The following is a 25,482-nucleotide window of genomic DNA, read 5'->3' as shown; positions in this document are numbered from 1 at the left end:
CTGTGGCAGAGATGGAGGTCCAGATAATATTACGGATCTAATACTCAACTGGGAGGTCCCCTGTGTGCGTCTGGGATGCGGTCCGTGTGCAGAGTTGCGGGTTCAAGTAAGACAGGGATGGGGGTCCACATGCCCCAGTGACTGGGTTACCCAGGCGGCCCCAGGGGAAGGGGCCATGGCTGAGTTTCAAGGACAGGGGGCTCGGCGGCGACTCCCGAGCGCCCCCTGGCGGCCCTGATTCCGCCGCGGCTCCCACAATGCTCACGTAGCCCCGCAGCGACTCCGGAGACGGCGGCGGCTCCAAGATGGCGCAGACGATTTTCGAGGCCCTGGAGGGTGAGCAGCGGCGGAGCCGGGGGAGGCGGCTGTTCCGCGTTGCACCCCCTCCCGCCGCGTCCTCGCAGCGCCCGGCCCAGGGCGCGCGGCGGCCGCGGGGCGGAGGGCGCCGGGACCGGAACAGCCGCGGGGCGGGAGGGGCACGGACGGGAACAGCCGCGGGAGCCGAGGCCCGGCGGGGGGGGGGTGGGCAACGGAACCGGAACAGCGGCAGAGCTAGGGCACAGTGGCGGGGGGCGGGGGCATCGGAGCAGAACAGCGGCGGGAGCCGAGGCTCGGCGCTGGGGGGACAACGGGACAGGAAGAGAGGGGAGGGAACGCCCTGGGGGCGAGCACCGGGGCAGAACTGCCGGGGAGGCATGGCCGGGGCCTTGGTCGTGGGGGAGGCCTCGGACAGGAACAGCGTCCACCCGCGAGGGCCTCGGGCCGCCGCGGGAGGGATTTCCTGGAGGGAACAGCCGGGGAGCCCGCGCACCCGCCAGGCCTGGAAGAGCTCGATGGAGGGTGCCGCTCCCGGGGGGACAATGGTGCGAGGGCGGGAGGGGCTTGGAGACCGAAGCAGCCGAGCCAGGAGTCCTGACCACGAAGAACTTGGATTGAGCGCCGACTGTGCCTCGTTCCCTGACATAGTCTCAAAATCAGACCTGGAAGGCCAGGACTTCGTGCGCACAGACCCAAAGCAACAAACACTAGGTGCCTATTTTGTGCGCTGTGCTGGGGTGCTGAATTTTATAAACTCAGACCAAGAAACGATGAGTATATGGGTGTCAACGGTGTGCTTGGCTGGAACACAGTGCCCTCAGACGGAAACCTATAAACCCTGGGCACCAACTGATGGTCCTGTGCTTTGCAGGTTCCTAACATGGAGGTGGGTCTCAGACCCAGGGAACTGTGGGTTTTGGAGACAGAAAACACTGAAGGCCTCCATATGCACTCCTGGACATGGGTGGGTGGGAAGGAGCCTTAGTGGCTTCAGGGCCGTGGTGCAGAGTAGATACAGCAGGGGATACAGACTGGAGAGGTGTGAATGTTCTTGGAGAGGTGTGATAAGATCAGTGTGCACATAATTAGGGTGCAGACTGAAAGTTGGCCTGACTAGTGGTATGTAGCTGAGACTGAGCCCCTTAGGAGATCTCTATGATGTCCCTTCACTTCTTGGGGGATCAGAGTTCTCACCATAAAATGTAGGTAACCTTCACCCCATCTGGAGAGTTTCTATTTCAAGAATACTCACTGAGCCAAACACATTTCCTGCCCCACAGTGGGGGGCAGGGAGGAGGCATAAAGAAATTATAGAACAAGCAAATATTGTAATTCTAGAATTATAAAAAAGTTAAGCCATAAAAGATTATCTTAGCTGGCATTTAGTGCTGATGTGGGTGTTGGATGTGGAAGGCCAGGGTCAGTGTCAGGATCTGGGAGACCAACAGAATGGGGTGAGGCCTACTTTCTCTTTAGGTTCCATGGACATCCTAGATGTTTGAATTTGTTCATGTACTGAGTGATGAGGAAATTAGAAGAAAAATCAGTTCCTAGAACAGTGTGGTACATGCTGGGCTTGGCCAAGGACAGCAGAACTGTGGGGATCCAGAGGTGACCCAGACAGTAGGAACTGCATTTGCAAAGCCTTGGGAGGAAGAGAGGTCTTCTAGGATTCACAGAAGTTCATGTGAACGAGGAGCTAGAAATGAGACTTCTGAACTTTATCTTGGAATCAGTGTGGAACCAAGAAAGGGTTTTCAGCAGGGCAGCAACACAATCTGATGTATGTTTTATAAAGTTCACTCAGGCTGCTCTGAGAACACACTGGAGGGGGCCAGAGTGGCAGCTGGGAGGTGAGTGAAGTAGCTGCAGTTGTCCTGCTGAGAACCGATGGTGGCCTGGGCCCCAGGGGGGACAGCCTCTCAGATGGAAGAAAGTGGATCTGAGAGAGCCAGTGGGAGCAAAATAGGCCAGACTTGCTGAAGGACTAGAAATGAGAAGAGGGCCGGGAACTTCTCATAGGAGAAGAATAGTTTGGGGAAAGAGCGAAGGGGTGCCCCAGGGGCTGTGGCTGGGTGAATGGTGGTACCTGTTCTTGCTTAAGAGGATTATTGGAAGAGGGAAAATTGAGGGGTGAGAGTGACACATTTAGCTTGATTTCCATTTTAGATGGGCAGTATTTAAAAAACCTTTTTCATTTTTAGCAGTCTTAGGTTCACAACTAAGTTGAGAGGCAGGTACAGAGATTTCCTGTGTACCCTCTGATCTCACACATGACTAGCCTCCCCCATTTTCCACGTAATTCGCCAGAATGGTACATTTGCTGCCAAGGATGAATCCACATTGACCCATCGTAATCACCCAAGTCCATGGTTTGTCTTAAGGTTCACTCTTAAAATTTTTTTTTTGTTTAACATTTATTTATTTTTGAGACAGAGAGCATGAACAGGGGAGGGTCAGAGAAAGAGGGAGACACAGAATCTGAAACAGGCTCTGAGCTGTCAGCACAGAGCCTGACGCGGGGCTCGAACCCACGGACCGCGAGATCATGACCTGAGCCGAAGTCAGACGCTTAACCGACTGAGCCACCCAGGCGCCCCTTAAGGTTCACTCTTGGTGGTGCACATTCTGGTGGACAAGTGTGTAATAACATATATCCGTCATCACAGTGGCATCACAGAGGACTTTCACTGCTTTAAAGATCTTATGTCCCTGTAAGCTTCTGGGTATCACCGATCTTTCGATTGTCTCCATAGTTCTGAATCGCTTCTCAGCCTTTTGGCTAAGATCAAGTGTCTGGCAGGCAGTATTATTCATTTACTTATTTAAAAATTTTCTTTAAGCTTTATTTATTTTTGAGAGAGCGAGTAGGGGAGGGGTAGAGAGAGAGGGAGACACAGAATCTAAGAAGCAGGCTCCAGGCTCTGAGCTGTCAGCACAGAGCCCAATGCAGGGCTTGAACGCACAAACTGTGAGATTATGACCTTAGCCAAAGTCAGACGCTTAACCAACTGAGCCACCCAGGGACCCCTATTTATTTATTTTTAAACTTTTTATTTTTTATTTCAGAGAAAGAGCAAGCAGGGAAGAGGGAGAGAGAGAGAGAGAGAGAGAGAGAGAGAGAGAGAGAGAGAGAATCTTAAGCAGGCTCCATACTCAGTGAGGAGCCCCATGTGGGGCTCAATCCCATGACCCTGGGATCATGTTCTGAGGTGAAATCAGGAGTCGGACACTCAACTGACTGAGCAACCTAGGCACCCTGACAGGCAGTATTTTTTTTTTCAACGTTTATTTATTTTTGGGACAGAGAGAGAGCATGAACGGGCGAGGGGCAGAGAGAGAGGGAGACACAGAATCGGAAACAGGCTCCAGGCTCCGAGCCATCAGCCCAGAGCCCGACGTGGGGCTCGAACTCCCGGACCGCGAGATCGTGACCTGGCTGAAGTCGGACGCTTAACCGACTGCGCCACCCAGGCGCCCCAATATTTTTTATATTTATATTTATGTTTTTAAAATATTTGTTTGTTTTTGAGAGAGAGCGTGCGTGAGTGGGGGAGGCACAGAGAGAGGGAGACAGGATCAGAAAAGCACAGAGCCTAATGTGCGGCTCCAACTCCCAAACTGTGAGATCACCACCTGAGCTGAAGTCGGACGCTTAACCAGCTGAGCCACCCAGGCACTCCCAGGCAGTATTTTTTAAATAAAATATTTTATTTTGAAATCATTCTTTTTTTTTTTTTCATAAATTCGCATGTGGTTGTAAGAAATAATATAGAGAGATTCCATGTACTCTTTACTAGTTTCCCTCAAGGTAACATTGTGCAATACTATTTTATAACACAACATACAGAACAGTTCCCTCACTGTCAGGTGTTGCCCATTGATAGCCACACCCACCTCTTTCCCCTCTCCCCTCATCTCTGATGTCTGTCCACCACTGATCTGTTCTTCAGTTCTAAAAATTTTTGTCTTTTCAAGAATGTTATGTAAATGGAATCATATAGTATATGACCTTTGAGATTGGCTTTTTTCACTTACAATTCCCTGGAGAGTCACCCAGGTTATTGTGTGTGTCACTAGTGTGTTCCTTTTTATTGCTGAGTCATATTCCACAGTGGGATATACCAGTGTGTTTAACCATTCACCCGTTGAAGGACATCTGAGTTTCCAGTTTTTTACTATTATGAATAAAACTGCTATGAATGCTCATGTGCAGGTTTGAATACAAATGCTAATATACTCACAATCTTGCATAAAATGGATTTACTGAAGCTCATCCAGGGGAGCAAACCCCAGGTTTGAGACTCCAGATTTGGGGGACAACTAGATGGGGGGTGAGTGAGTCTACCCAGGGAGAGTGTAAGAGGGAAAGGAGAGAGAATCCGGACAGAAGGAACCTTTCAAAATAGAAACTTTAGGGGACTGACAGAAGAGAGCAAAGGAGTCTGGGAAGGAGTGAGCAAAGGTGGGAGAAGACCCAGGAGGGGGGTATCCTAGAGCAGGAGAAGAGAGTGTTTCAAGGAAGGAACATCCAATGTTGACAGGTTTCTTTGGTGATTTTTGTGGAATGCTGGGGGCCAGAGCCCCACGAAGTGGGTGGGGGAGTAGCGGGAGGTGGGCAGAGGAGATGGAGGGATGCTTGATGTTGAAGGAAGGAGAGATAGGAATATAGGTTCAAGAGAGGGCATTCTATTTTTTTTTTAATTTTTTTTTCAACGTTTATTTATTTTTGGGACAGAGAGAGACAGAGCATGAACGGGGGAGGGGCAGAGAGAGAGGGAGACACAGAATCGGAAACAGGCTCCAGGCTCTGAGCCATCAGACCAGAGCCTGACGCGGGGCTCGAACTCCCGGACCACGAGATCGTGACCTGGCTGAAGTCGGACGCTTAACCGACTGCGCCACCCAGTCGCCCCTCAAGAGAGGGCATTCTAGAGAGACCTGAGCGTGTGTAGCTGTTGATGGGAGGGAAAGGTTGCTGGCATGCTGTGAAACAAGGGACCAGTTGGTGGAGAGTGGTTTCTGAGGGAGTAGGAGGGGTTGGAGGGAACAGCTGGTCTTAGGAAAGACACAGCAAGCATTGTGACAAGAGAAAATATGAATTCACCTTGGCTGCAGGAACTAATGGTTCTAATTTGCATTGCCTTTAGAAGCTGGGGCAGGGGTCCAGGTAAAAGCTGAGAGGTTGGAAGCAGAGCACTGGCTGTGGGGACAGAGAGAAGGAGGCACCCTCTGGGTTTTTTGGAGAGGGAGGTAATGTGCTTTGGTGGCCACTTCGATGTGAGAACACCTGTCCTCCAGCTGGGGACATGGCTAGATAATGTTCTACCGTGAACCTCGGCAGTGACAACGGATTGGAAAACATGGAAGCACTCGGCTTCTCACGGGTGTCCCCACCATCAGTTCAGATTACACTGGTTACTGAGGAACTGAAAAGACAAGCACATGTTGGAAAACAAGGGAAGCAAGGATGGCCAAGTGCACAAATAAATTTGTTGTGGGGTGGGTGGAATAGGGTGGGGAGGACTTGGTAACATGATTTGTGGAGGGGCTATGTGATTTAGGATCAGACTCTCCAAGAGGAAGAGAGAAGCCCAATCTAGTAGTGGCTTAAACAGGCTAGTAGTTTATTTCTTTATTTCTCTCATATGGGAGTCCAGAGGAAGACGGTCCAGAGCTACAAGGGTGGCTGTGTCCTACAAGGTTCCCAGAGGCCCAGGATCGTTTCCAGCTTTTTGCCCTGCAATCCCCAGGGTATCATCCTAGTCCTCATGATCTGGGATGGTGGCTAGATTATTCACTATCGTATTCTTGTTCTAGGAAGCAGGATGGAGGATGGGGAAGAGAAGGACATCATGTGCCAGGCAGTTTTAAGAAAACTTTCTAGATGCTGCCATAGAACACCTTTCCTTATATCCCATTGTCCAGAATTTAGACATTCTGTAGCTGCAAGAGCAGCTGGGAAGTGTGATCTTTATTGTGGGGCCATATTTTCAGCCAAAAACCTTGGGTTCTACTGCAGTGGAAGTAGGAGAGAATGTGCATCGGGGCACAGCCAACTGTCTTTGCCACAGAGGCCTTGCATTGGGTCTGGCTTGTAAGGGTGAAGTCAGAGACACCGTTTTGTCGTTGTTGTTTTTCAGGAATGGACAATCAGACTGTCCTGGCGGTCCAGTCATTGTTGGATGGCCAAGGAGCAGTCCCTGATCCAACAGGCCAGAGTGTCAGTGCACCTCCTACTATCCAGCCACTGGGTGAGTATCTGCTCAGGTTCACCAGTGGGAAGGGTGAGTAACTCCCTGTGAAAAACAGGTGGGACTCCTGAGAGGGTATGGGAATGAATTGCCTACTGTGGTCCCCAGGATGTCCTCTGGTGTCTGAACCCTCTCCCCTCTCCCAGCCTGGATTTTCAGGCTCATGCTTTTCTCTGCTTAGCAATGAGGACACGCTTTCTCAATCATTTAGTGAACGTGGGGATTGTGACATAGGGAATGTCTAGGCAATGGAGCTTGGCAGTGGTTGTACCTTTGACCCAGAAGTTATTTCTCAGCCTCCCTTCTATGGAAAGAACAGGCTGAGCATGAATCTCCAGTTTACGGGCCAGGCCCCTGAGACAGAGAGAGAAAGTAAGGAACTTTAAAGCCCTGTGTGAATCTGTGTATTTATTCATTCCACAAACAGTTTTGAATACTTGGGAACCATTCTGGGCACAGAGAGATGCCCACCTGGGTTTGAATCCTTATTCCCATAGTTCCTGGCTCTATGACCTTGGACACAAGTAGGTTAGCTTCTCTGTGCCCCAGTTTCCACATCTGTAAAATGAGAATAATAGCCTTGCCTCGTAGATGCCTTGTGAGGACACTTGGGATTTACTTTCAGCAGTTGTAAATAAGAAACGTGAGTTTCTTGTGGTTTGTACAGATGAAAGTTTATTTCTCTGTTACATGAAGTCCTGATGTGCATTTGGGGTGGGGATGGTGAGACTCAGACCCTTTTTTCTTTTGGTTCTGTTGCCCTCTATCTGCAGTCTATGTTGGCTGCTCCAGCTTTTCACTTTCATTTCCACATTGTAGCCAACACAAAGGGAAGAAAGAACTTCCTTTTAAAAGGAAGTTGCATAGGGGTGCTTGGGTGCCTCAGTCACTTAAGTGCCCAACTCTTGATCTCAGCTCAGGTCTTGATCTCAGGGTCCTGGGTTCAGGCCCCCACTGGGCATGAAGCCTACTTTTAAAAAAAGAAAAAAAAAAAAAAAAAAGAAAGGAAGTTGCATAGGCAGTATACTGTTGCCCTTGTCCTATTGGTCAGAATTTGGTCACATGACATGTTTAGCTGCAAAGGCTGGGAAATATAGTCTTTAATGAGATGGTCATGTTTCCCACTAAAATTTGTGTTACTGTCTAAGAAGGAAGAGTAAATACTGAATGACAAGTAGACATTCCTGCCATAACATGTCAAGTGCTTGGCACAGTGCATGGCCTGTGGTAGACCCTCAATGGGTGGTGTCAGCTATAGCTAATCATTCATTTAGTCTTCTACTCATTCAACAAATATGCCAGGATTATTGCAGTCCTGGTAGTAAGTAAGACTTATTTCCTCCCTTTCAGGGGACTCATAGTCTGGTGGTGCTGGGAAAAGTGTGATATGCGAGGAGCTGTGGTGACTAGCTTTAGGAAGGCTTCCTGACATTTGAGCAGAATCTTGCAGAATGAGTTGTTCTGAGAGAAGCAGCTTGGCAGAGAGAACAGGGCCTGCGGAGACATAGAAAGTCATGTAGGCCATTTGGGGACTGGTGAACAAACTCAGGCAGGATAAAGATTCCGAATATCTCAACTTTGAAGTGCACCCACTCTACTATTTCTTGATTTCTGATTTTTTCATACCTGGGTAGTTGTGGCTGGATGTTCCTGCAGGTGCCTATGTAGTTTTGAAATCTCCCAGGAAGCACAATCTTGACATTTGTGACACGCACACTGAGTCATGGGTTGCTGTTAGGTTTGCCATGCTTATGGTCCAGCCGCAGGTTTTGTCCTGTTTCTTATTGTGATGCCCTCTCATTTATCTTGCTTTTTATCATTGTTCCTCTCCCTCTGCTACTGTATGGATGTGACCCCTAGATGATGAGGATGTCTTTCTCTGCGGGAAGTGTAAGAAGCAGTTCAACTCGCTGCCAGCATTTATGACCCACAAGCGGGAACAGTGCCAGGGGAATGCCCCACCCCTGGCCACAGTCTCACTGGCCACCAATAGCATCTACACGCCTTCAGCAGCACCCACAGCAGTCCAGCAGGCCCCACCTCCTGCCAATCGCCAGGTATTCGTTCGTTTGTTTGTTCATTCATCTGTTCAAGTCTTTTTTTGAGCATCCACTATGTGTCAGGCACTGTGTGGGCGCTGTTTTGGACACGTACTTTTTTCAGGATGTTAAGCACAGAGAGACGGGAGGTTTTGCCATTTTGTATATGGTACTTGGGGAAGAGCTCTGGGAAGAGGTGCCATATGAGCAGAGACCTAAGGAGGTGAGGGAATGAGTCATGCTGCTACTTTGGGGAAGAGTATTCCGGGAGGAGCTATCCGCAAGTACAAAGGCCCTGAGGTGGGAGTATGCTGGGTTTATGCCAGGAACAGCAAGGAGGTAGAGTGGCCGGAGCTGAATAAGTGAGGAGGAAGGTGGGAGATGATATGATCAGACAAGGCAATAGGGGGATCCTGGTGAGCATGTGGGCCTTACGGGCTTTTATCCTGAGTGAGATGGGAGCCTTTGCAAGGTTTTGAACACAAGAGGGACATAGTCTGGTTTACACCTGAACTAGATTAGTCCGGCTGCTGTACAGAGAATAGATTTTGATGAGAGTCAAGGGAGAGACCCAGGAAACGCGTTAGGGGGCCATTGTACCAATCCAGGCAGTAGGTGGTGGTGGCTCGACCAGGACGGTGGCAGTGGCGGTGGAGAGAAGGGAGGAGGTTTTGGAAGTATTTTGAAAGTGGAGCCACTAGAGTTTGTGGATGCATTGGATGTGAGAGATGAGATCAGGAGGAGTCCAGGGTGATCCATGGCAGAGGTGGAATTGCCATTTACAGAAGTGGAGGAAACAGCAAGATTTTGGTGGGGCTGTCAGGAGTTCAGCTGGTTATGCTGGATTTGAGATGCCCATTGGACCTTTAAGTGGAGGTGGTAAAGATGCAGACAGATAACACAGGTCTGGAGGTCAGGGGAGAACAGAACACCCTGGGTCAGGGGCTCTTAAAGGGATTAAAGAATTCTTAGAAAAGAGGCTGGACAGGGACACCTGGTGGCTCAGTCGGTTAAGCGTCTGACTTCGGCTCAGGTCATGACCTCACCGGTTCATGAGTCCGAGCCCGCGTCGGTCTCTTTGCTGCTAGCCTGGAGCCTGCTTCAGGTTCTGTGTCTCCCTCTCTCTCTCCGCCCCTCCCCCATGCACACTCTGTCTCTCTCAAAAATAAATATTAAAAAAATTTTTTTTTTAAAAAGAGGCTGGACATGTCTCAGGATGCCAGGTCAGGGGGTCAAATTTCCTTCTGGCTTCCTCTTATCCCCTTATTCCTTTAAAACATCATCTCCAAACGGGGGCGCCTGGGTGGCTCTGTCAGTGAAGCGTCCGACTTCGTCTCAGGTCATGATCTCATGGTTCATGGGTTTGAGCCCCATGTTGGGCTCTGCGGTGACAGCTCAGAGCCTGGAGCCTGCTTCAGATTCTGTGTCTCCCTCTCTCTCTCTGCCCCTCCCCCGCTCTCACTCTGTCTCTGTCTCTCTCAAAAATAAATAAAGATTTAAAAAAAAATCTTAAAAAAAACACATTATCTCCAAACAAAAAACATATCTCTATCTATTGTATAGACATAATTCCTGCCATCAGAATAAAAGCATTCACCCCCAGATTCAAAGGACTTGCAGACTGAAACTTCTCAGGTTGCCACAGACATCTAACACAAAACATAATGATTCTTCCCACTTCTTGATTATGAGTTTGTTAGCAGAAAATATTCCCTCTCCCCACCCCACCGTTTTGTTTTTTTTTTTTCCCAGTAAAAGGAGAGCGGGAAATTCCTTTACTCCTGGGCAAGGAAATAACTTTAGAACATAAGCAGTTGGCCCATAGGCAGACTTGAATCCCCTGCTAAGTGACTTGGATGGACGTGGATATCTTTTCCCATTTTTTGTCAGCCTAACTAACGCATGTGACATTGTAAAAATACTTGTGAGCCAGGATCTACATTGCTTTTCCCGGCCATGACATGGGGCATCATCTAACCTACCCAGGCTGTCCTTACGTGGTAGAGGGACTCTGGGGTCTGGGGGCCAGCTGCCGTGTCCCCAGAGGTCCCAAAGAAACAGGTGACCTAGGATGATGCCAAGAGCCTGTCAGTAAAGAAAAGCAACAAATAAAATAAAAACCCTTTACTTCTACTTTGAGGAGAAGTCACTGTACGTTTGACACTCTCTTGTAGGGTCTGCCTTTTGTCCTCACCAGTACCCTCGAGAACATATTATTATTTTTATTATCAATTTGTATGTTTGCAAGTAATACATATTTTCCATCTCCATTTTAAAAGTTAGAATGTTACAAATCAAGGTCCCTTTGGCACTATTCCTTTTCTCTGCCCCCCAGCTAACTATTGAAGGGTATCCTTCTTGATCTTTTTTTCTTTTTTAAGTTTATTTATTTATTTTGAGAGAGAAGAGTGTGTGTGTGCACACATGGGAGGGAGTGGGGGAGAGATGGGGGGGGGGTAGCGAATCCCAAGCAGTTTCTGCACGGTCAGTGCAGAGCCCAGTGTGGGGCTCAGACTCACGAACGGTGAAATCATGACCTGAGCTGAAATCAAGAATCAGATGCTTAACTGACTGAGCCATTCAGGCACCCTTTGACCTTTTGAGATACTTTCACATACTTATTTAAGTGCCCACAGGAATTATATAGTACTTTTAATAGTACAATACTACTATTGTTTTAGAATTTTTAAATTAAGAATACGTAATCTGCATGTTGTTATGTAATTTTATTTTTCATGCAGTACTTTTTATCTGCTGTGTAGTATTCTGTCTTATGACTGTATTGTATTTTTTACTCCATTTCCCCTTTGATGGACACCAAAGTTGTTTCCAGTTATTCGCTATTAGACATAAGGCTGCATAGAATACCCTTGTTCATAGACTCCCTGTGAAATGTGTGAGTGTTTCTCTAGGAGAGATACCAGGAAGTATTATTGCTAGGTCATGGAGTATTTATCTTACAGGGAGGTATGACTTATTCTCATTTCATAGATAAGGAAACGGAAGTTCAGAGAGGTGGAGTGACTTGCCCAGGGCCACACAGCAGGGAGAAGCAGAGGTGGAAATGAAATGCAGGTCTATGGGATTCCAGAACCCAAGTCTTTTGCATCATGCACTGTTTCCTTCCAGAGCCTCAGACATGTCTCTTCTCTCTCTGTCTCTTTCTCATTCACACTACTCAGATCTCCACGTACATTACGGTACCCCCATCCCCGCTGATCCAGACGCTGGTGCAGGGGAACATCTTGGTGAGCGATGATGTGCTCATGTCTGCCATGTCAGCCTTCACGTCTCTGGACCAGCCCATGCCCCAGGGCCCCCCACCCGTGCAGGTAAGGACGGGGCCAGCTTCTCAGGGGGTCTTGATTCCAGGACTACATGTTAACTGCTATGGATTCAGAACCTTATAGAAAGAAGAGGGGTTGGCCTTAGCTCTCTCTCATGCTGAAGAGAGACTGTCAGTAGCACCTTGGCCTGCCCCACTGTGGGTAGGGAAGCTGTCATTTCATTCGGGATCCAGAACATTACTTTGGGGTTTCATTGCCATTGTCTGGCTACTTTGACTCCTTTTTTTTTTTTTTTTTTTTTTTAAATAAGTAGGCTCTATGCCCGGTGTGGGGCTTGTACTCATGACCTCACAACCCCAAGATCAGGAGTCACATGATCTACTGACTAAGACAGCCAGACACCCCTCCTATTTTTATTCTTAACAGAAATATTTCATGTCCATTGGGAAACAATAGAAAATACACAATAGGAAAATAAAAACAAAGTTTAATTACTCATAATCTGGAAACTAGAGAGACATGGTAACTGACTATAATGTACAGTTCTCTTTTGTTTTTTGTTTTTTTGTCTGCTCTACTGACTGAGCCAGCCAGGTGTCCCTGATCACTCTATTCTTTTTGCAACCTTTCTGTAGGTTTGAAAGTTTTCAGAATAAAAGTTGGGAGACACCTGGCTGACTCAGTCAGTAAAACACATGACTCAATCTCAGGGTTGTGAATAGCCTGTTGGGTATAGAGATTACTTAAATCTTTTTTTTTTTTTTTCATTAAAAAAAAATATTTATTTATTTTGAGGGAGAGAGAGAGTGCGAGCCAGGGAAGGGCAGAGAGAGAGGGAGAGAGAGAATCCCAAGCAGGCTCCATGCTGTCAGCACAGAGGATGCGGGGCTCCATCTCCTGAACATTGAGATCATGACCTGAGCTGAAATCAAGAGGCGGCCACTTAACTGACTGAGCCACCTAGGCGCCCCTAAAATAAAATCTTTAAAAAAATGACAAAGAATAATGGGGTGCCTGGGTGGCTCAGTCGGTTAAGCGTCCAACTCTTTGATTTCAGCTCAGGGCATAATCTCAGGGTAGTGAGATCGAGCCCCGAGTGGGGCCCTGTGCTCACAGTAGCATCTGCTTAAGATTCTCTTTCTGCCCCTCCCCTGCATGCATATGGACGTGCTCCCTTTCTCTCTCTCTTTCTGTCTGTCTGTCTCTCTCTCAAAGAATAAAAGTTGGGAAGTCAATCAATTAATCAACCATCCATACTCTCTCCACCCAAAGAAAACACTACTAGATTTTTGGTGCCTGGTTTTCCTGATCTTTGAATGCAAATAGAGATAGAAACAGCTTTTTATATAAATGCATTTATAATATACATATCCATGTAAATGGACCATGTTGTACGCACTGTTCCGAAACTTGCTTTTTTTATTTTGCCTTTTGCTTAAAGTCATTATCTATGCCTACAGTTCTTTTTTTTTTTTTTTTTAACATTTATTTATTTTTTAGAGACAGAGAGAGGCAGAGCATGAGCAGGGGAGGGGAAGAGAGAGACACACACAGAATCCGAAGGAGGCTCCAGGCTCTGAGCTGTTTGTTAGCACAGAGCCCGACGTGGGGCCTGAACTCATGAACCGCAAGACCATGACCTGAGCCGAAGTCGGGCGCTCAACTGATTGAGCTACCCAGGTGCCCCTATGCCTACAATTCTATATCAGTATTTCCCAAAATGCTCCTCAGAAGAGTGGCTCCTTGGGATTTTTCTAATATAAAAAGGATCTCTGGTCAACCCAGCTTAGGGTGGAGGCATTCTACTTCTTCCCTTGCCCTGTTCCTGTTGTTTTCCTGCAACAAAACACTTTTGTTTTTTGTCATCCCAGGTTTTTCCCAAACCATGTTTGACTGTGGAACCCAGGGAACTGTAATTAAGAGGAGCACCCTTTATGAAATGCTGATCACCATCATGTATATATATGTGTGTGTATATATATATATATATATATATATATTTTTTTTTTTTTTTTTTTTTAAGTAAACTCTTTGCCTAGCATGGGGCTTGAACTCATGACCCACAGATCAAGAACTGCATGCTCTAGGGGCACCTGGGTGGCTCAGTTGGTTGGGTATCCAACTTGGGCTCAGGTCATGATCTCATGGTTCGTGAATTCAAGCCCCACATCTGTCTTTGTGCTGACAGCTCGGAGCCTAGAGCCTGCTTTCAATTTCATGTCTCCCTCTCTCTCTCTGCCCCTCCCCACTCACACTCTGTCTCTCTCCCAAATAAATACACCTTAAAAAATATATTAAATAAAAAAAGTATTGAATGCTCTATCAACTGAGGCGGCCAGGCATCCCTGACCACCATCATTTTAATACCTATACAAGATTCCATCATGTGTGTGGACCATCCTGTATTTAACCAGGCTTCTGCTAATGGCCATGTAGGTCACTGCCATTTTTTGCTGTTATAAAAACTACTGGAGAATCATCAACGTACAGATATCTTTGCCCATCTGCTTGATTATTTTTGTGAAATAAGTTTCTAGAAATCAGTGGCTGTGTTTCAGGGGTCTACAGCTACCTACACATTCAGTGCCTCTCTAGAAAGACTCCCAGGACTTGGGATGGTTGTACTAGTGGTTTATCCCTGACAAAGGATACACAGCAGGATCAGCAAGGAGAAAAGACATCAGCTGGAATCTGGAGGAATCCAGGCCTAGGTTTCTCCCGTTTTTCCTCTTGTGGACATAGGGAGAAATTACGCAAAACACTTCTTTCTTAGTAATCTCCACACCCAACGTGGGGTTTGAACTTACAAACCTGAGTTCAAGACTTGTATGCTCTTACCAACTGAGCCAGCCAGGTGCCCCACAAAACGCTTTTTCCTTCAGCAGTGAAGAGCAACAATGTGTATGCATGCTTCCGCCCAAGAAGCACACCTGCAATTCAAGGGCCAGGACTTTTATTGGGGATTGGTCGTGTGGGCGCCACCGTGGCCAAAAGTCCACACTCCTAGAAGGAAAGGAGGTGTTCACCATAGATCACACTGCCCGTACAACAATCTAGGTGACCTGGTACAGAGTAGTCAGTGCCCTAGTGAGCAAAACAGCCTCACCGATATAGGCAGCCTTCTACGAGGCAGGTTCTCAGATGCCATTCAAGAGCCGGTCCTACAAGCAAGTCCTCCTAAAACAGCAACACTGGGGCTGCTGTATGGGCTCAGCCCTGTACAAGCTGGGCCATTTTTGTGGACTTTCATTGAGAAGAAGGGTAACGGCGCCTGGCTGACGCTTCCTCTGTATTCTTCCATGAGTGTTTCCGTGCCTCCTGTCAGCCCTGTCCTCTGAGCTGCCTTGTGAGGGGCTCCTTTCCACGTGGCTGGCTAAGACAGATGTCCTTCCTCACTGGTATCAAGAGGGTGTGGCACTTTAATTTTCTCTTCTGATTGCAGAGCAGCCTGAACATGCATTCCGCACCCAGCTACCTCTCCCAGCCTCCGCCACCTCCCCCACCCCCTCCACCACTGCCCCCACCCCCACCACCCCAGCCCCCACCACCCCCGCCCCAGAGCCTGGGCCCCCCCGGGCGTCCCAACCCTGGCGGAAATGGCGTGGTTGAGGTGTACAGTGCCACGGAGCCCCTGGCTGGGAGTGGCACAGTGGAGATCCAGGCATTGGGAATGCAGCCCTACCCACCCCTGGAGGTGAGCAGAGGCCGGGGCTTGGGGGGAGGGGAAGGAACTGGTCACGGTCATCATGGGTAACCGGAACTTTTCCTGAGCACCAGCTCTGTGCCACACGCTGTGCCTGAGACAAAATCAGATCAGGGAGAGATCACATCATGGGAGAGAATCAAGCCATTTAATTTAATCAAGCCATCATGCCCATAAACGTGAAATGCAAACCATGAGAAGGTGGCACGAAGCAGAGGGTTGTGGCAGAAATACAAGCTGCCCTCAGGAAATCCTCAGAGCAGTCAGAACACCTGTGTTTTAGGGAGAGGATTCCAAGAAGTGATCGATGTGATCATTGGTCAATGATCAGTTGACCAGTGATCAATCTTACATTTTGAACAAGCTAGATGTATGGGTTAGTTATGGCCGAGGAAGAAATAGCCACAGAACCTCAGTGGTAGATGGCAAACCGTATTTATTGTTCTCGCATCTATGTGGCTTGCTTTGGCAACTCTGCTGATCTTGGCTGGGCTCTCCCAGGTGTCTGGAGATGGCAGCTGTCAGCTGCTCTAGGATGGCTGGGGTGGGACAAGTTGGCCGACCCGGCTCTGCTCCAACGCATCTGTTAGCCTCCAGCGGGTTAGCCAGGCATGTTCTTACTGCAGTGGTGGGGGTGCAGGAACACAAGCAGAAATGTTCGAGGGCACCTCTTGAGGCTTAGGCTCATACAGTGTCCCGTCTGTTGGTCAAAATAGGTCACAAGGCCAGCTTAGATTCAAACAGTAAGGATACAGATGCCACATCTTGATGGGAAAAGCTGCAAAATCACACTGCAAAAGGCATGGGTCCTGGGAGGGGTAAAGAACTGAGGCCATTATGCAATCAGTGTACCATATGTACCACACTGATTCCCTGCTGAAGAGCTCTGAGCTGTAAGTTCAGGGTGCTAAGAGTTCAGGACCTTCCCAGACACCAGTGCTGACTCATACTCAGTCTGGCCATACAGACATTGCGTGTCGGGGAGCATGTATATCTGAAGAGAACCAGAGCAATGGGAAAATTCTACCACCAGCCATGTGATGTGATGAGAGCCTGCGGGAGATTTGCCCTAGCCTGAGGGAATAGAGCCAGCTTCCTTTTGTTGACTTAAAAAAATTTTTTTTTTTGAGTCAGTGAGCTGCCGAGAGACTAAATAGTGGCCCAGTAGGTGAAGGGGCCAGCCCCGGAGGAGCCTTCCCATGGAGATGAGGGTGCTCTTTGAGCACAGGGCCTGAGTCTTCTTTGTTTTGGCAGCCTTAGCACCTAGTGGAGTACCTGGCCTGTGGTACACCTGTAGTAGGTATCTGAAAATCTGAAATAGGGCCCTCTGACTTCAGTCTCCTCGCCTCTGAAATGGGAACTCCCCTTGTAGAGCTGTTGAGGGTAATGAGAGCAAACCCAGTGGCAGTCACATAATTTCTCAGTAATGACTTGAAAGGTGAATTCATCCATGTGATACCTATTTACTGAGTGCTGTATTGGTCAGGAAAGTAGGAACCCTTCTAGGTATTTCTGGCAGAGGGATTTAATACAAAAAGTCCGATGCTTACAAAGCTGACTTCAGAAGGGCTAGATGGAGCAAAAGGCAGAGTGGGCGAGCGGCACTGATTTTCAGGTTCACGGTTGTTGCTTGGCCCAGAGGGCCAGGAAGCTACTGCTGCGCCCAGAGGTGGGGAAGCTTTAGGATTCTGTTGCTGCCCTGCCATCCTTGAGGCTGGTGGCCAGGAAGGGAATGTAGAGTTCAGCCAGCCCCTCCAACACTCAGGACTGCAAACCTTGTCTCCCACCACGGCTGCCAGGGGAAAGCAGTTTCTACTTCCCCTCTGCCTTCCAAATCTCATGCAGGTGCTTCTCATGGGCAGAACCTAATCTATGCTCAGAACCTTGCTAGCAAGGGAGTCTGGGAATGCACGTATCAGGGGAGGGCATGGAAGGGTGTAAGAATGGTGCCAAGGGCCAACAGACAAGATCCAACAGAAGCACCTACTGGTACCATATCAGATGCCCAATACATACATCTACTGATGTCAACTCTTTTGGTTCCTGGACCCAATTCCAAAGCTGGGTAGGGTCCCCCTCTAACCCCCCCCCCCCCCCAGCCAATGCCAAGCAATTCTCAGACACCAGTGCAGTGTCTAACAATTCAACTCAATTCTGATATCATAAGCCCAGAGATCACAGCAGATTCCACAGGTTAAGGGTTCAGTCCTGCAAGACTGCCCTCACCCTCACTTTATCCTGTTGCAAGCAACCTGTGCTTCTGACGGACAGGCTACAGATTGGAGGTTCCAGTGACCTCCTCCTTAGGTTCTGTTAATTTGCTAGAGCAGCTCATGGGACTCAGGGGAACATTTACATTTGCCAGTTTGTTAAAGGATGTAATAAAAGATAATGAATCAACATCTCAATGAAGAGACACATAGGGTGAGGTGTGGGGAAAGGGAAGTGGATCTTCTGTGCCCTCTCTGGTTGTGCCACTCCCTCCACACTTCCCTATGTTCATCAGCCTGGAAGATGTCCAAACCCAGTCCTTTGGGATTTTTATGAGGCTTCGTTACATAGTCACGGTTAAGTCATTGGCTATTGGCTGATTCAACCTCCAGCCCTTCCTCACTCCCCAGAGGTTGGGGTTTGGGACTGAATGTTCCAACCTATCAGTCATGTGGTTGGTCCTCTTGGCAACCAGCCCCCCACCCTTGGGTCAGGGCCAAAAGTCACTTTTGTTAAAAAAAAAAAAAGTCACTTTCATTAATAATAAGACAAAAAAAAGAAGACACCTATTTCACTTTTATGGCTCTGAAGCATTTCCAGGAACTGTGGATGAAGACCAAGTATATGTGACAAACATATTTTGGTCATCTGAATGAACAAGTATGTGTTTCTTATATATCATTATGTTATAATGCATACATGAATTCATGGATTAAAAAATATTTATTGAATGCCTATTTTGTGCCAAGGATTACTCCAGGCTTTGAGGACTAAATAAAAGTAGTCCAAAAGTCCCTGCCTTCACGGAACTAGGCAGGTAATAGATAAGTGAGTAAAATACATAATTTGCTAGCGGTAAATCTACAGAGAAAAATAAAGCAGAGAAGGCTAGGGAGTGAAATTTTGGATAGGCCAGCCTGGAAAACCAATGAATGAGGAGTACATCACTGATTTAATGAATTCTTCACAGTGCCCCAGTGTCATGTTGTAAGCTTAGTGTTAACTAGGTTTGAGTGGTTCAGAATTTATTTGGTATGTCAGTTCTCAGTTGAGAGCTGCTGGCTGGTGTGGCATCAGGCAGGGTCAGTTAGGGAGGGGGTTGCTGATGAGGGCGCAGCCCCTCCTGACTTCCTGGTTCTCCTGTGCTAACAAACTGCTGCTGGTAACAGTAGTAATGGCCATAAGAGCAGCTAATGTTTATTGAGTCTTTACCATACGTCAGGCACCATTCTAAGCTCTTTACATGTTAACTCATCTAACCTCACAACAACCCAGCGAGAAGAACACTCTGATTATCCCCATTTTACAGATGTCAAGCTGAGACAGAGATGTTGAAAGACTTGCCCAAGGCCACTTAGAAAATAAGTGGCAGAATCAGCATCATTTGAACCCAGATGGCCTGGCCCCATCGCTGCTTCTAGCCTACTGGCTCCATGAAGTTCTAAGGGATTAGGATGGTGATATAGGCGGGAAGTGGCTGAGATTAGTCAGGGCTACAGTGAGCGTCCCCCTGGCTGGTACAGCTCTTCTCCATCCTCCCCAGGCCTCTCTCCCTAATTGTGCTGTCCTTCTAGGTGCCAAACCAGTGTGTGGAGGCTCCAGTATACCCCACCCCTCCGGTTTACAGCCCCGGCAAACAGGGATTCAAACCGAAAGGACCAAACCCTGCCGCCCCCATGACCAGCGCCACTGGGGGCACGGTGGCCACCTTTGACTCCCCACCAACGCTGAAGACCCGAAGGGCCAAAGGTGCCAGTGGACTCCCAGAAGGTGGGCCTGCAGCCTGTGGTGGGCATCTTTCCTCAGCATTATCCTGTCCATAAGGCTGCTTAGTTCTGGTCTTTCCTTTTATGATGGTTAGGATTGAATTTGGTTGCATGTAATGGAAAATCCAAATTAGAGTGACTTTAAAATGATAGAGTTTTATTTATTTTTTTTTTTGCCTGTGCAAAACGAGACCAGTGGCAGGCAGTCTGGAAATTGTGTGCCTATATGGTCATCAGGCCCCCACATTTCTGTCTTTCTGCTCTGCTGTCACTAGAGCAGAGCTTCTGTTATCAGGGTGCCTCATCGACTAACATGGCTGCTGGAGTTCCAGTCATCAATTTCATATTCCAGGCAGTAAGAAGGATAAAAGGGGCATCTCCCAGCTTCCAGAATTTCTGCATGATGCTTTTATTTACATCTCATTGGTCTCAACTTAGTCACATGACCCTGTCTAGCTGTAAAAGAAGCTGAAGTGTCACTTTTAGCCAGGAACACTGATGTTCCCATTATGCAGGGGATTTATGAGGAGCAAAGGGGGGCAGTGGATATCAGGCAGGCAAGCAACAATGTCTGTCGCCCATTCAGAGATGCTAGCAAGGGACAGGAGCAGTGTCAGAAAGTGGTGGTGGAGAGGGAGGACACAGAAATCAAGAATTTTTCAGGGGCTTTCCAGTCAACTACCTCCAACCTTCCTTTCATAAATATCTGTGTGCCAGAGTCAGCGTCAGGTACTGAGGATCCAGCATTGTGGTCCATGATTTCTCTGACCTCCATTACAGTTAATGGAAGAGACAGACAGGGAAAACAGGATAACCATTTATGGGTTGCTCCAGGCAGGAGATTGACGGGGTTCTATGATTGAGAATACTGGGGAGAGACTAGAAAATGCCGCTACCTATCCATCTAGGGATGAGAAGGAAGCAGCTTTGTGGCCCTCTGAGGGATGAGCACACCAGGCAAGGGGGAATAGCTGGTGTAAAAGCCCTGAGGTGGGACCATGCCTGAGGTCTTTCAGGGTTAGAAGGAGCCCACCGCAACTGGGTGGAGAGATTGATGAGGTTAGCAGGAAGCAGAGGATGCATAGCCCTGTAGGCCCCAGCAGAGAGGTTGGCTTTTATCCTAGGGCAGAGGGGAGCCTTTTGGGGGTTGTTCTCTCTCTCTTCCAGCCAGAGCATGTCCTGGGCTTTCCTCCTCCAGGCACTGTGAGAGGCTCACCTGTGCTCCATCCCATGCATTTGGGGATCTGGACCTCCCAGAGTCTGGGCTTTCTGGCCCCAGGCCCAAGGGGTAGAATGTCAGGAGGCTGCTCTTGTTGCCCTCAGTTGTACCCCCAGCCTCACCTTCCCCTGCCCCCACCTTGTTTTTCAGCTGCAGGGAAGCCAAAGGCTCAGAAACTCAAGTGCTCATACTGTGACAAGTCGTTCACCAAAAACTTCGACCTTCAGCAGCACATCCGCAGGTACCACTGGGTGTGGTGGGCCAGGTGGCTCTGGCGGGGGCAGTGGGAGGGCATCCACAGTAGAAGCAAGGCTCCCCGCCCAGACCCCTTGGCCAGGGTGGTGGCCAAGGCCCCATCCATCCTGTCGTGGTTCTCAGACCATTGGGCCAAGTCAGGATGGTTTTCCCTCTGCTGTTGGGAGCAGCAGGAGGGATCTGTGAAAGCTGTAGGGCCCGTCCGCTCTAGTGGGGACAGTCCGAGTGGGGTGAGGTGAGGGGAGAAATGTACTTGAACTGTAGGACCTTCACAGGTGTGAGGGGTGCCTCAGTCCTCACCTCTGCAGAAAGGACCGACCTCAAGAGCTGCCATGATCTGCGAATAGGACTACGAGTTCTGCTCACTCGGGACAAACCGTGATCCCTCCTGTCCCAAGAACACACAGGGAGCCCCTCTGGGCCCGGGTTTTTCCATCTGTGAAGTGGAGGGGTGAACTTATTTGGTGTTTCTCACAGAACGAGTTGCGTTGGTACCTGAGATGAATTTAGGTGGTTTGTGGATATGGTGTTGAGAAGTTCTGAAGGATACAGGAAATTATTCAAGTATTCGCTTTTTGGTTTCTTTCAGTCCTTAGAGAGTCAAAGGAGAAAGCCTCAGTCTGGTGCTAGTCTGTCCTGAATGCCTCTCCTATACTTGCTTGTCTTTTATAGCAAAGAGAGAGAGAAGGAGAGAGCACATGGATGCGTGTGCACATGCACAGGCTCAGATTCCAGTCATGGCGGGCAGCAGCTTCTCACTAGACTAGGGCGTCTCGGCCTTGGCACTGTTGACGTTTTACATCACATCATTCTTTTCTGTGAGGGGCTAACCTGTGCCTGGCAGAGCGTTTAGCTGCATCCCTGACCTCTAACATGAATTAGATGCCAGCGACACCACTCACACCTCACCTGTAACAACCTGAAATGTCTCCAGACATTGCTGAATGTCCTCTGAAGGGCAAAATCAAACTCGGTTGAGACCCACTCGTCCACACTAGTGTGTTCAATAGAACTTTCTGCAGTGATGGAAATGCCCAAATTGGCACTGTACCCAGTAGGGTAGCCACTAACCACGTATGGCTGTTGAGCACTTGAAATGTGGCCAGTATGACTAAGAAATGGAATTTTTTCTTTTAAATTTAAATCATCCTGTGTGGCTTGTGTCAACCTTACTGGACAGTGCAGCTTTGGGTGTTAACAATACTGTTTTTTAAATTGTTGCATTTTTTTGGTTACTTTGTATTTATGACAAGTGGTTTTCCATATACAGTAACAACAGGAAGCTCAATTTTTAAATTATTTTGAGTTTTAAAAAAGTGGGTTGATTTGAAGGAAAATACTAAATAATGATACAAATGCTGTGCTGTGACTATGCTATTTCTCCTTCAAATAATAAATCCCTATTTAGGGGCGCCTGGGTGGCTCAGTTGGTTAAGCATCTGACTTCGGCTCAGGTCATGATCTCACAGTTGGTGAGTTCAAGCCCCGAATTGGGCTCTCTGCTGTCAGCACAGAGTCTGCTTCAGATCCTCTGTCCCAGTCTCTCACTGCCCCCCGACCCCGCCCCTGCTCGCCTTCTCTTTCTTTCTCTCCCTCTCAAAAATAAATAAACATTTAAACAATAATAACCATAAATCCCTATTTGGATGGGCTTAACCAGTTAGGAAATGTTTTCTTTCACAGTATGAGATGGCCACAGAGAAGGTCAGCTCCAGGGCTGGTTGACTCAGTAACTCAGTAATGTCACCAAGAGCCCGGGATCTTTCTGTCTCTGGCCTGCCTGCCTCAGCAAGAGGGCTTGACTTCATGGTGTCAAGAATGATGGCCAACAGCATCTCTGTGTGGGCCTTGTTGGGGGCTGTGAGCTCCTATGTTGAGGTCACATCCCGATTCCTACGTAAGGTGCTGACAAGCTTTGTTTCCTACAGCCACACCGGTGAGAAGCCCTTCCAATGCATTGCATGTGGCCGTGCCTTTGCCCAGAAGTCTAATGTCAAGAAACACATGCAGACTCATAAGGTGTGGCCCCCAGGGCGTAGTGGTGGCACTGTCTCTCGCAACTCTGTAACTGTACAGGTCATGGCCCTCAACCCCAGCAGGCAGGAGGACGAGGAAAACACAGGTAAGTGGAAGTGGAGAATACCATCGTTCCCATACCTATCCTCGGAAGCTTCATGGGTTTTATTCCTAGCTGTGTGACCTTGGGCAATCTCCTTGACCTCTCTGGGCTTCAGTCTACTTTATGTATAAAATGGGGCATCACATGAAAGGAGGGATGGCAAGTATGCGTGGCAGACTGTCTGTCCTGACTCTTCTTCTGCACTTCTCAGTGACTTCCTTCCCTGGTTTTCTCCACAGGTTTGGGCCAGACCCTGTCGAGTGCCCCACAGCCCCAGGCCTTGCCCACAGCAGGTGAGGATGAGGGGGACAAGCTGGAGGCCAAGCAGGTGGTCCTCATCGATAGCTCCTACCTGTGCCAGTTCTGCCCCAGCAAGTTCAGCACCTACTTCCAGCTCAAGTCCCACATGACCCAGCATAAGAATGAGCAGGTAGGTGAGTGGTGGGCAGCGGGAGGCCACAGCCACCCTAGTTGTGAGCACTGGCTGCTGCTGAGGTCTTGAACACTGCCCAGAGAGGGACGGGAGTGGGCCTCAGTTGCCGTGAGCTACCATCTAACCACCGGGATAGGCAGGCCAAGCTTCCCCTCGCTGGGTGGGGCTAGTTCACTGGGCCATTATGGTGTGAGGCCAAGGAAGGAAGCCCATCTCTTATTAGGGGTCATATAATGGAGGAATTGGACATGAGAAAAATTCTTAATACCCCAAGAAACTTTAATGTCTAAAAACCTACCCATGGGGATATAGGACCACAGTCTTTTTTTTTTTTTTTTAATTTTAATGTTTATTTATTTTTGAGAGAAAGACAGAGTGTGAGCAGGGGAAGGACAGAGAGAGGGAGACACAGAATCCAATGCAGGCTCCACGCTCTGAGCTGTCAGCACAGAACCCGACACGAGGTGGAACCCACAAGCCACTAGATCGTGACCTGAGCCAAAGTTGGACGCTTAACTGACTGAGCCACCCAAATTCACCTTTTTTGAAATGTACACTTCAGTGGTTTTCAGTTTATTGATAAATTTGTGCATCCATCACCACTATCTAATTCCAGAATATTATCATCATCCCAAAAAGAAGCCCTATACCCATTAGCTGCCACTCCCCCCTTTCCCCAGTCCCTGGCAACCACTAAAACTATTCTTTGTCTGTATGGATTTGCCTATTCTGGACATTTAATATAAATGGAATCACATGATATTTGGCCTTTTGACATCATGTTTTTAAGGTTCACCCATGTATTAGCATGTATTGGTACTTCATTTTTGTGGTAGAATAATATTCCATTATATGGCCATAGCACATTTTGTTTATCTTTTCATCAGTTAATGGACATTTGGGTTGTTTCTGCTTTTCGGCTATTGTGACTAACGCTTCCATGGACATTTGTGTACAAGTTTTGTCTAAACATACATTTTCAGGGGCGCCTGAGTGGCACAGTCGGTTGAGCATCCAACTTCAGCCAGGTCACGATCTCACGGTCCGTGGGTTCGAGCCCTGTGTCGGGCTCTGGGCTGATGGCTCAGAGCCTGGAGCCTGTTTCCGATTCTGTGTCTCCCTCTCTCTCTGCCCCTCCCCCGTTCATGCTCTGTCTCGCTCTGTCCCAAAAATAAATAAAAAACGTTGAAAAAAAAAATTAAAAAAAAAAATAAACATACATTTTCAGTTCTCTTGGGTATCAACCTACGTGTGGAATTGCTAGATTATATAGTAACTCTATTCCAGTCTTTATTTTTTAAAATAAGTTTTATTGTTATTTTTTTCTTCTTATAAAAGTATCATGTATCCAATGTAGAATTAGAAAATTCAGAAAAATGTAAAGAATGTATAGGTTTAAAGAATGCATTTATTATATGCTGGGCACCCTGCTAAGTGCTTTACATTCAATATTTTATTTAATCTTCATAACAACCTTAGAGATAGGCATTTTCAGTATACACAAATGAAGAAACTGAGGCCCAGACGGGTGAAATGACCCATCCAGAGTCACCCTGCCAGTAACTGACTGGGTCAGGGTTCAAAGCCAAACCCTATGTCAGTAACCACCTTGCAATGCACCATCCCAAGAATGCAGCACAAAATCCAATATATTTTGTGGAGCTCCTGGGGTATTATTGTTATTACAATTGGGATTGGTCTACACATATTATTTTGAATTGTGCTTTTTTTTCTGATAGCTTTTTTTTTTTAAGCTTTTTCTCTTGGATGAATTATAGATTCATAGGAAGTTGCAAAGATGGTACTGAGATGTCCCTTATGCCCTTCAGTCAGTTTCCCTCGGTGGTTACATCTTACATAACGACAGCATGATACCGA

General features: G+C 47.9%; 1 protein-coding gene across 4 annotated transcripts in view; it reads left to right on the top strand.

Moving 5' to 3' along the window:
* Nucleotides 1-247: 247 nt before the first annotated feature.
* Nucleotides 248-25,482, top strand: part of ZNF341 (zinc finger protein 341) — a 46,932-nt gene continuing 21,697 nt past the window's right edge. The window contains exons 1-9 of one of the 4 annotated variants that reach the window (XM_047853213.1): nt 248-336; nt 6,462-6,572; nt 8,433-8,629; nt 11,794-11,943; nt 15,341-15,592; nt 19,387-19,582; nt 20,948-21,038; nt 22,981-23,174; nt 23,411-23,601. In XM_047853213.1, coding sequence (XP_047709169.1) covers nt 306-336; nt 6,462-6,572; nt 8,433-8,629; nt 11,794-11,943; nt 15,341-15,592; nt 19,387-19,582; nt 20,948-21,038; nt 22,981-23,174; nt 23,411-23,601 — 1,413 coding nt within the window. In that variant the 5' untranslated portion in view covers nt 248-305. Of the gene's footprint in view, nt 337-6,461; nt 6,573-8,432; nt 8,630-11,793; nt 11,944-13,470; nt 13,865-15,340; nt 15,593-19,386; nt 19,583-20,947; nt 21,039-22,980; nt 23,175-23,410; nt 23,602-25,482 lie in introns of those variants that run through there. The other 3 variants (XM_047853216.1, XM_047853215.1, XM_047853214.1) reach the window with 3 other exon arrangements.

The sequence above is a fragment of the Prionailurus viverrinus genome, chromosome A3 (assembly GCF_022837055.1).
Source record: "Prionailurus viverrinus isolate Anna chromosome A3, UM_Priviv_1.0, whole genome shotgun sequence".
In the NCBI taxonomy this organism is placed as follows: Eukaryota; Metazoa; Chordata; class Mammalia; order Carnivora; family Felidae; genus Prionailurus; species Prionailurus viverrinus.
The sequence above is the reverse complement of the archived record's forward strand: the minus strand, read 5'-3'. Positions and strand labels throughout refer to the sequence as shown.